We start from the raw sequence: 11,491 nt of genomic DNA on the forward strand, positions 1-11,491 counted from the left end.
TTGGAGGATGTGGTTTGCAAAGGACATTTACAACAACATAAAACCACAGAAGCCTCTGCTTCAACAGAACCCAATTAGGGACGAGCCTGGCTGGCTCAAGCCATTTAATACAGCAGTCTCCCTCACCCCTCCTCTCCTAACCTCCAGCCTCGTGCTGTACATTTACATCACAGAAAAACAACTCTGACTATTTAAGGATGGAAACACATTCGTTGTCAACATTCTCTTGCAATGAATGTTGCCTTCTTCCCAAGATTTTCACATTCACTTAGGTATTTGGTGCCAGAGTTCTAGAAAAGCCTTTTTTTTGCACCCAGCTATCTCAGATACTCTTACTTCCCAGGCCAGTAAAAGTTAATCCTATTTACTAACCCCACAGTACATCCTGCCTGATGGGGATTTTAGAGTGCCGAGCAAAGCAGGCAGCCTTGGGAGCTCTTGGTGCCCAGCGTGACGCCAGGCACCAGCTCCTGCTGCCTCGGCGGGCACTGACCAACCTCCAGGATGAACGGCAGGACGGGCACGAAGGTGCGGGTGTTTTCGGACAGCAGCGTAAGCGCTCGGATGCAGTGCATGCGCAGCGGGTAGAAACGAGGCGTGGGCACCAGCCTGGAGGGGAAAACAGAGGAAAGGACATTAGGCAAAGCTGAGAAAGGACCGAGTCCGTAGCCCTCGTACTTCAGAGGCCTTCTTGTTCTCTTTGCAGAACACAGGCAGCTCTTGCATAGCACAGGAGACTATTTGTGCTGCTCAAACTACCCAATAGTGGCAAACAATTTGCGCACATTGAAGGTGTAAGAGTTTAAAATGAGGTTTTCAGCTTCTGTACAGACTGCTGCAGCCTCCTCTGGCTTTGGGCTCTAATTGCTCCGCTTATATCCTATCTTCCAAGTGAATTAGATAGGAAAGAGCCTCGATTTTTAATCAACAGTGGCCAAAATTGCCCTGAAGTGGCTGTCATGTGAAATAGCCCCTATTATCATGAGAACACTGTCCTCAAGGCCCACAGCGTCTTGCCTGTCTTTGGACAAACAAGTGAGGACACGAGGCTTCATGCTGCAAGCGTGGAAGTTCATGCTCCAAAGTACGAGTCTGAGCAAAAAGAACATGCATTTTCCCCTGCTAACACATAATTAAATCATTAGCACATTAAAACATTAACATGTAATTAAATCATTTCAGAAGACTTTACCCACAGATCTTAAAGCTGAGGAAAGCTAATCTAGAGACAGTTTGACTGGAGTATCAGCAAGCTCTGTGGGCAAGCAGCATTGAAGAGAAGTGTAGACTGAGCTACCAAAAGTAACGAAATCAAAGCATCCAGGGTGGGGAAGCAGAGGGAGAAGTCCTCCAAAAAGAGGGATTTGCAAATTAAGCTCATCATCGATGCTGTTTTGTGATGCTGGACACTTCTGGATCCCAATAGAGGCAGGTAAGTGAGGAAAAGAGGCAGGAACCAGCAATAAAGAGGGGCCTCTTACAGTCTTCCCCATCCCAGCATTGCACTTGAGGATAACAAAGAAATGCTGCTAAATAATACAGAAAAACAGCATTTCTCCTACCTCCTTCAGAGAAGTCGCATGTACATTCACACTCCTCACCAAGAACGCTCTGTGTTGGAAAGCACTGACGCTTCCAACATGAACAAGGGTGGATTTCAAAAATGCAATTCCCAGAGAATAGCCCTGAATCTGATAAACAAACCCCCTCTCCTAAGGGAAAAAGAGCCTGCTGAGCTAGCCTGGCGAGAGAAACTGCCAGACCAGGCACCATAAATCACCCCCATCTCTTTCCCTCCTCCACCAAATAGCGAAATAATTATCACTGGATCCATTATAGAAATAAATCTACTTTGCACCCCTGATCTGGCACCACTGGAGATGACGAAAGCCTTCCTCAGGAATTAATTGATCACGGGATAAACCCGTTAAATGTATAGATTTACTGTAAACCAAGACTATTAATTTTAAGAGTGCTCCGCGACGCAACAATCTGCTCAACTTCCCCATGTCTGGGATGCACAAGGAATACAAAACAGAGCCAAGGGAGAGCAGACTGCCTAGTCACTCCAGGGCCTAGCCAGGGGCTTCCAAAAGCCCCCGCCTCGAATTTACAGCTTGGGCTTTTCATCTCCAAGGAGAGGGTTCTCCAATGTCTTGCAGCTCGTGTCCGTCAGAGCGCCGCTGCCCTACTTCTCTCGTGCAGCCAGGGCATATGCTACGGTGCAGAGAACAGCCTGAGGGCTTTCCAAGGATTATTTTTACTAGCTGCAGCTCCTTCTGTTCTGCTCCTGGCTAACCACGGCCTTCCTTCAGCTGGAGAGAAGAGAAAAAGGGTGTTTTTTGTTTTGTTTTAGCACTAAACTCTGCCCCAGTAAAATAAAGCGGTCAACGGGATCTGCTCAGGGATATTAGGACCTTCCTGGCATCCCTAAGAGGGGATTGGACCTGCTGGGAGGCCAGGGACTAACACCTAAGGTGCATCACAAATCCTCTTTTAACTATAACGCAGGCAGGGACTTGGATTATAGCTTGAACTGGGGACAGGTGGAAAAATCACCCAGGCAAGGTCAGAAAAACACTTCCCGTGGTGGCGGGCAGAGAGGGGTAACACGGAGCAGGAGCCTCTGCAGAGCTGCTGTGAATAGAAACACGAACTCGGACACCAGCAGACGGATCAAATTGAGGCACTTATGCGCTATGGAGACCAAGCAAAGCAGAAGGCAAAGCAAGGGACTTCATCTCCCTCTGCACTCTGGCATCTCTGCAATTTCTACAGTGCTGTCCCCACGGTCAAGGCAATTGCACACCTTCAGCTCTTTTGCTTCTCACAAAGCAATTCCATTAGCAAACTTGGAAAGCAGGCCCCACGGTGGCCCAAGATCGCAAAACAAAGAGTGAACTGGGCTAGTTAGGGACCTTGAGAAACCATCAGTTCCAGCACTACCCTGTTTAGTGGCCCCCAAACCACATCTTGAGCACGCACAGCTTGTGGAAACACAGGGACCATTTCTGAAACGTGTTACTTAAAATAATCCAGTTTTAAAACGCTCTGCATGCTGGAGAGCAACAGGGGAGAGCAAAAAAACTAGCAAGCTAATTTTGATTTTCACAGGCAACCCTCTGCCTATTAGTTATCTTGTAAAAGCACATTTCAAATTCCGCCTTTGTCCCTGCCTGGAGCAAAAAGCCTGGAACGGATGGTAATTTCTCCCCAGTTCCCTCCTGTGACAAGCCATGGTGGCACTGGGAGAGCAACCCCGCCTTGCACAGGGACACACAGGGCCCTGCCAGCCCCTTTGCTGGGAGCAAAGCGACACCTTCTGGTACAGGGGACACTCGGAGGAGGACAATCCTTCTGGATTGTGTTTGGGATGAGCAGGGCCTATTGCAGCCTGGTTTTGCCAATCCATCCCCCTCGCCCTTCAGGGGTCCCAATCTTACACATACAAAATTCAGTAGCTGCGTTTAGCCATGGGCTGAGTGAGCAGCATAAGCTGAAGATGCCTAGAGGCAGTCTACAGCGCAGCATAAATAACCTAAATTCTCAGGCAAATCCTGCAACATTCACTTATCACCCAGCAGAGTGTGGCAGGTAAAGAAATGCCCGATGCCTTGCTGAAAGCCCTGCGAGATGGTGGCCCTTCCTACTAGAGAAGAAATCATGAGTCAACCCCACACGATCTATAGATGTCACATCCTCTTGAATTCCTCTGTAGCTCCATTTCTAAGAGAGTCTAAAATGACCCCATAAAAATGACAACAGAGAAGATGAGACCTAGCTGGGTACTTCATTTTTTTTTTTTGTGCCCCTTCCTGTCCCCAATCTGCTCATCTACCTACCCCCTTTTTATAGCCTTTTTCTTAGCACAGAAGCCAGCCTGGGCATCTACTTCTATTTTTCCTCACCCTGAAGCCCATCCTGCTGGGCTCACAAACCTCTTAAGTTTGGTCAGCTGGTCATTGTGCTTCATGCCAAGCATCCCTGTACAGATGCCAACAAATTCCACTTGCTGCCGCTGCCGAGCCTCACCCAGTTCACCTTTCCTTGGCCCCAGTTAGCTGATTTATCTGCCCAGACAGGTGGAAAACTGCCTAGACTTGTCCGTAGGACAATTAAAGCTCTGCAACAGCAGCAGGAAGCAGCCTGTGCAGAGGGGGGCTGGGGAAAGGGATGTACACACACTCTAACCATCATTTAAACCTTCTTATCTTCATCACCATTTGGAGCCTAAGAGCAGGCGGGTGGTGTTTGAAAGCCGAGAATCTAGTTACAAAGCTAACAGGATTTCAGAGATCACCAGAGATGCAGCAATTCCCTTTATGCCCATTAGCAATAGTGGTCTCAAAGCACTGGAGTTTCATATACAAACACACAAACTAATGGAAAGCAAGCTAGAAATTCTCAGCAGAGGCCGACTAAAAAGAGCAGACATATCCCCAGCTCTTCAGCTTCTAAGAAATACATGTGTGCACAAACTCAGGCACAGAAATAAACATCTAACTACTCTTTCAGAGCTGGAGATGAGAACTTGATTCTGTTCTTCACTCCTATCACTTGGAAAGCCCTAAGGCAAATCAGTACTTTTCTTCCCTACCCTGCACACTCCTGCACGCTGCACAGTTACTGGAAGGTATTAAAGGTTTATCTCCCAACTTGGTCATCTCATTACATACACACTATGAGGATGGGTTCCCATTTTAACCCCTGGAAGAGATTCCAATGGTGTGTGTTCCTGGAGACACAGCTCTTCAGCCCACGATCTCAGCTACTGAATCAATTCCGTCATATCAAACTGTTAGTGGAGGCAAGTAGGCATTGCCAAGACAAAAATAAATAAATAAAAATAAAAAAAAGTCCTACTTACTTTATACAGCCAATGATGACCTGTGTCAAAGGATAAATTAAGGGCTCCATGACTTCACTGGGATAGATTGTGCTGAGAACTCGACACCAGAAATACAGGCAGTGGATATACTGCCAATTATAAACAGATTGGAAATTCTCCTGCAGAAAGAGGGAGAGAAACAAAGGTAAACCTGAAAGTCAGGCCTGTGAGCAGTTCACTTTTTTTTTTTTTTTCCCCCCTACCAGACTCCAATTTTAGCCCTCGTCATCCAAGAGGACAGGTTATAATGTTCAGAGAGGGAGAGAATATTCCAGCTATCCCTGGTCTCCCACAGACAGCAAGGCTGAAAGACACCTTTACAAAGAGAATCATCTGCCTTATGGACACCAGAGAGAAGGGGGGAGGAAAAAAGTATGTAAAGTTACGAGTGCAGATAGGAGAAATCTGGATGATTTGCCTGCAAACTTTGGTTGTTCTAACTTGCAGCTGCTGGTGCAAGTCCTGTGGTAGGGAATGAGACTGCTGCTGAACAAGACTCTCCTAGAAAGTCACTATTTGAGAGATGCATCAAGGTCTGTCCTCACCTTTCCCTGCACAATAGAGAAGCAAACTGTTCTTGTAACCCACCTTTCACAGCCACAATTTGCTCACTTTAAATTGGCTTCTTGCTGGGGTTTGGGCATTTTGGTCATGTTAATGTCATCTGAAGTCCCCACATCCCTCCCCAGCTGTGAAATCAAGGAGATTTAAGTCTTGTCTGGGCAAGGGCTGAAGGTGTAAGAAGCCAACGTGATCCAATTAAGGAATACGCAGCCCAGACTTAGTTTATCTCTGCTCAGTTTATCCCTATGTCTGAAGAGCCAGGAGATTTAGCTGGTCACCAATCTTGCAATGTTTGCATGTAGCCAGACCATTAATCTGTGGGGGTCTGTTTGATAAACATGAATAAAGCCAGGATTAGTAATCTCACTCAGTCTGGGCTGCTTTGTTCAGTGAAACCCTCCAAATAGCAGGGACAGGAAAATCAGCTACTGAGAAGATGGGGCAGATGCACCAGGGGAATTGCACATCACAGGCACTCAGAAGACTGACTTTGTAGTCATCACGGAAAGCCTCACACTGCTGTAATTTTCCCTTCTCCACATATTTCCCACAAAAGCCCTGGTGGGCTCCTACCTTCTTCTTTATGGTCATGGCACTCCGCAGGTGGATGGCAAGCTGACGGATGTAGATGAAGGCGTGCTGGTAGGAGGCATGTGTATCCAGGGCATACAGCTCTGTCAGTGTGCGCTGCATGAAGTTGATCATGGGCAGGACATTGGGGGATGTGAATCTGGAATTCTTCACAAACGCAATGTACATTTGCTGGGGGAAAAAGAGGACAAGACACAACCTCATAAAACAGCTGCAACTAGAACAATCTTTCACCAGCCTTCTCCTCCTCAAGTATTACAAAGCTACGAAACCAGTGTTACTTATACAAGTTTTTTGAAGGTACAGACAAAAATAACTGAGACCCTCCAGCAGGAACAGCTGTGAGAACATGAAGGATCTCACTCTTCAGACTCGCACATAATTTCTTCCCTGTATTATCTTCTGGGTGTAGCCAGCATTACCTCTAGTACCTGCCCTGCCTTGCAGGCTACATCTTGTAGCCTAAGGCATTCGCATATCACCTGGGAAAGAAGAGTTGCAGAAAAAAAGGCAAGTACCAGGCTCACCTTGAGCAAAGGACTTAGGTACATGTCCTTCTTGTGGCGGCAGAGCTTGTTCAGCACTAGGAAGGCCAATACTCTTACTGTTTCCTCACCTGTGCTCCACAGATGAATTGTTTGCTGGAAAGGAAAAGAAGATGCAGATAAGTGAAGGAGAAAAAGTCTTTCCTCATAACAGGAGACTGACACAAAACCACAGGGGAAGAGGAAGGTGATGAGAACAGACGATTGTTGTCATGGAATACACAAGAGAAATTCATACTCTAGATGGGAGACCACACAAAAGGTTAAGGCCAGTGTTCCCACGACGAGTACAGAGGGAAATGTCCAAAGTTAGCACCTCTGAGAACGCACACATCTGGCTTTACACACCCAAGCACGGATTTAAGCTTTTGGCTATAGATGTGAGCCTTGGCATCTGCTCCAATCTCCTAGGCTTTGAAAACATTCCTTTTCTATTCCTAGAAGACAACACACTAAAACCTTGGGGCAGTAATTCCTTTAATCCTAGGGATGTTATCCGGATGTCTCCCACTAACTGCACAGGATACACGCAACACCTAAGGCACAACCAACTTGAGTAACTGCCCACCAGGAGTCATACTGCAATTCTGGACATGAATACCATACTCCAGTCTCTCTAACAAAGCTCCTAAAGATAAGCCCTGATCTCCCCTGAACAGAATCAAGTGTGCTTTCTGGATTTACTTATTTTCCTTGGCACTTAAGCTAATTAGTTCTGATTTGCTATCTCCACTAATGAGCTCTAGAGAACTTAGAAGATTCTGGCTACACTGCAGGGCTGGACATACCTTCCTACTGTAACACTTAGCAAAGACCTTTAGATATAAGGCATAGGTCTCTCTCATCATTTTATGCTAACCATCATTAGTGTCAAAGGATTCCCGTATTAATCTAAATGTTGTGCTGCTGCCCTTCACTTAAATGTCATCCTGCTGCCCTCTTCTGCTCCTCCACGCCTCTCTGCTTTGTTGTTCTTAAGCACTCAACAGCTGTGACTAAACTGCCGCAAATATTCCACGCCCAGTTCCTGACGGTGAAATATTATCACAGATGTATACCCAGGCTCAGCATACAAGCAGCAATTTCTCCATCTGGGATGAGCAGAGAGACAGCTTCCCCAGAACACCTCCACGTCACTCTGCAGAGGGACTAGCAGCAACTACATGCAGAGCCACATGCCCACTCCCCTCACCTCACTGAGGGGAGGCACGTGGCACCCAGAAGGCCTAAGAGGCATCAATCCTTTCTGGGATCGAAGGAAAAGCAAGGGAAGAGGGTTTCACGACACTGGAGTGTCATGCAAATTAGCCCAAACACCACAAGAGATTAATGTGAAAGGGTAGAGGAAATACCTCCGATCTAAGATCACCTCACCTTACCTTGAGAAGCATACGGCACTGCTTTGGAAAGGACAAGTAGTAAGGAACGATGGAGTTAACGTGCTGAAGGACGGCTGCTCCGACAGAGGCTTCTGTTAAACAAGACAGCAGCTATGGGGAAAGCAAAACACGACACCAGTCAGTCTGTAATCCCCATCACCTCTGCTTTTTCAAGTACTTCCATGGTACCAAAAGCCTGGAGAGGCACCCCTCCCCATAAGTGAGCCCAAACAAGTCTCCATCAATATCAGGAACGAAACAGGCTCACTGCAGGCTAATTAAATTGCAGGCTAAACCTGCAAGTTGCAGGTGCCCAAGGCACAAAACCTTAACAAGATGCAGTGCAAAGCAGCAGCCTTTGCAGGCGAATCTTACTTTCCACTACAGCGAAAGCCTCAGAAACAAGAGCTAAAGTCCCAGTTCCACAGTGACCAAGAAGTCATCCTGAAACTGGAGTAACTGCTTCTTCAAGAGCACCTGAGGCTACAAACACCATTTTCTAGTTCAACTGTCTTCTTGATGGTCATGCTCTACTTTTAGTCAGGGTGTTGGCAGATGCAAAAAGCCACCACATCTTAAATAAAAGCCCAGTTATGCACAGGGTGAAAGTGTAAACACCCTCAGGTTTCTTACTTGGATGGTGCAGCTCAGGTATACTTTTATATCCAGTCGCAGCTTGCTCCAAAGTGGGCTGGTAGAAGGGAGGACCATTCTAAAAATTAAAACAAAAAAAAAAAAAAAATAGAAAAGAAAATGTAACAAAAAAAATGAAAGACTTCAGCATGGTGAATTCACCTCCTTGCTATGGCCACAGAGCTCACCACCAGATGGGAACTCACAGTTTAGTTCAACCTTCCTTTCAGCTGCAACAGGGAAATCAGGAATAACTGCCCTGGAGCAAAAAATATTTTTGAAAGATTGACTTTTTTTTTCCCACTTTCTCAGATAGGTTTCAAGGCTGAACAAGCCCAAGCAGTACACTCTCACCTGCCGTTCTCAGATCCCCTCAGACTTACTTTAGTTTGCTTTTTGGGGTTTTAAACAGGAGAAGTTGCTGCAGGCAGCTGAATAGGTCCCGGATGCAGAACGACACCAAGGCATTGAACACTGGTTTAAAATAATAACAATAATAACGTAAAATTAATCACTTGCAAGCTATTTTCCATTTATTCCTGGTTTCTCATCTAATCTGGAAGATCAGGAGCTAAAGCCAGCAACTCTTACAGCAGAACAAGGAAGTTCCCAAAAGCTTCCTTAAAATATCAGTTTGCCTTTTCCCTACAATTCTATCTGAATGACAGGATCACAACTGACAGTTTTCTGGAAAAGGAATCATCTTTTTGCCCTCTTAAGAAACAGCACAAGCCAGGACAGAAGTCCAACTCATGACTAGGAATGGATGGGTATTTTTTTCTTTAACAGTCACAGCAACAGACAAGCAAGTTCTGTGCAGCGCCTTGTACTGAACAAAGAAATTCTACAGAAAATAAAACCAAATGAGCCCTTTTTAGGGGCAAGAAAGGATTAAGGATGGCATGTGTTAAGTGCAGCCTGTAAAAGGAGAAGCCAACACCAGCCAGCACTTATCCTTGCTGCTTTCCAATAACCTAACCTTGCCCAGCAAGTGACTTCAGGTGTGGTAAACTCACCTGCAGCATCAGTAACTTGGAATTTGCTGGGATCAGCCCCACCGTCATCACCTTTGGTGGTTGCTACAGCCGCTTTAAAGGCTTGAGTGATTTCATGGAAGAGTTTTGGTGTTAATCGCCTCTGGAGAAAGAGGAAAATGGATTACAGAAGAGGAAAAAGCAAGCAATATTCTATAACTATGAGGCACTTAACTAGAACAGGAGCAGGGAAATATATTTTAACTTTGATTGCAAATTAACTCCATCTTTTAATGGGTAGGAAAAATATCAAAAAAAAGTGTTAACAACCGCTAGCAGCTTTCACTTGCTCTAAAACAGATTTTAAAATTTGTAACTGGTGGGAGGTTGAAAAGCACTGACTTGGCTGTAAGCAATTCCCACTTTTACCTTATATTCCCTATCCCAGTCAGGAGCAGCAAGTGTCCCAATACTGCTCTAACGGGACTCTAAAAAGCTCTCGGGTGCAAGCAATGGGATGAGCAAACAGAAATGGAATAATTCTGACTCTTCTGAGTCACTTGAGTTTTTGTAGCCTCTCCCTCACATGGAGTGCGGAAATTCCATGTGTGCCCAAACACAAACTGCAGAGACAAGTCATATTAAAGTAGCAAAATTACTTTGAAGATAACTTTACATCCCCTTCTCTTAAACAGGAATGTAAGAATAAACTAAAAGTTTACCATAAACCTTAAAGAATAAACCAAAAGTTGCTCTTTTAAAGCTCATGGTAGATTTTGAACAGTGTCTTAGAACACACAAATGCCTTGTGTTCCATCTTTGTGCTTACTTCAGCAGCCTTTTTCCAACTTTCAACCATTTTCATGCTCACAGGGATGAAATCAACTTTCTTCTTTTTAACTGCCGTGCGTTCTTCTTCTTCTTCTTCTTCATCTTCTTCTTCTTCATCATCGCTTGCTTCCTAGAGAAGTTAACAACACTGAGAAAGGTTCTTTTTTACACCCATTTATTACACCGAATAGCAACTGATGGTACTTGTGGGCTCCAAGAAAGGCAGTTAATTCTACTCAGGCTGTTCTCAACCCTATAACGCAGCAACAAAAAAAGATGGATTTTATGTTAAAAAGAAAAAAACCACACCACGCCTGCTACTTTGCTCTATAAATACAACGTGCAATAACCAAAATGTTAAGGAGAAAGCATACCCCTGGAAGCAAAAGAACTTATAATTAGGAAACGAGATAAGATAGAGCCATGAGGAAATAATAACACTCCAAGGCTTTTCCTTTGGTATTAAACATGCTCGGTTCGGATCCAAAGCTGACTTTGGGACTGCCCGCACTGCTGCAGCTCATTAGACTGCGGCCTAACTAGGGCGGCCCCTCCGGAGCCGGTTTAGGCCCAAACAGACCCAGTTCTTGCGCAGCTGAGCACCTCACGTGGCTGCAACCACCAGGCCGCTACCTCCAGCGTGTCGGGGGGCACGTGCACCCCTCCGTCCTCCTCCTCCTCCGAGCTGTCCGAAGCGTCGAAATTGAGCAGCGCGCGGTCGTTCTCCTCCAAGTACTTATAAAACTCGGGATCCTTGTCCTTGAGCCGCGACAGCTGGTCCTTGTGCTCCGACGCCTTCCCCTTCCTCCTGCGGGACAAGGAGCAGCGCGTGCTCGGGGGGCCGCGGCTCCCACCCACGGGGGGTCCCTGGGGCCGCGGCTCCCACCCACGGGGGGTCCCTGGGGCCGCCCCCACCACCCAGGGGACCCCGGGGGGGCGACGCGGCCCTGGGGGGCTCCAACGGGCGGCCCCCTCCTCACCTCCCGCCGGCGGCCGCCATGCCGCCGCCTCGCGCGCGCGCGCCGCTTCCGCTCCCAGCAGCCCCCGCGGCGCGCAGGGCGGGCGCGGCGGGGCCGGGGCGGGGGG

At 46.7% G+C, this 11,491-nt stretch overlaps 1 protein-coding gene across 1 annotated transcript in view; it reads right to left on the reverse strand.

The window, feature by feature from the left end:
* Window positions 1-11,405, reverse strand: part of NOC2L (NOC2 like nucleolar associated transcriptional repressor) — a 28,229-nt gene extending 16,824 nt beyond the window's left edge. Inside the window, exons 1-11 of the mRNA XM_026051076.1 lie at window positions 11,386-11,405; window positions 11,039-11,213; window positions 10,404-10,535; window positions 9,617-9,737; window positions 8,984-9,074; window positions 8,601-8,679; window positions 7,968-8,078; window positions 6,571-6,684; window positions 6,026-6,214; window positions 4,868-5,007; window positions 498-609 (exon numbers count right to left, since the gene is read on the reverse strand). Coding sequence (XP_025906861.1) covers window positions 498-609; window positions 4,868-5,007; window positions 6,026-6,214; window positions 6,571-6,684; window positions 7,968-8,078; window positions 8,601-8,679; window positions 8,984-9,074; window positions 9,617-9,737; window positions 10,404-10,535; window positions 11,039-11,213; window positions 11,386-11,405 — 1,284 coding nt within the window. The remainder of the gene's footprint in view (window positions 1-497; window positions 610-4,867; window positions 5,008-6,025; window positions 6,215-6,570; window positions 6,685-7,967; window positions 8,079-8,600; window positions 8,680-8,983; window positions 9,075-9,616; window positions 9,738-10,403; window positions 10,536-11,038; window positions 11,214-11,385) is intronic.
* Window positions 11,406-11,491: the final 86 nt, after the last annotated feature.

The sequence above is a fragment of the Nothoprocta perdicaria genome, unplaced genomic scaffold (assembly GCF_003342845.1).
Source record: "Nothoprocta perdicaria isolate Ctin4 unplaced genomic scaffold, notPer1 scaffold_72, whole genome shotgun sequence".
In the NCBI taxonomy this organism is placed as follows: domain Eukaryota; kingdom Metazoa; phylum Chordata; class Aves; order Tinamiformes; family Tinamidae; genus Nothoprocta; species Nothoprocta perdicaria.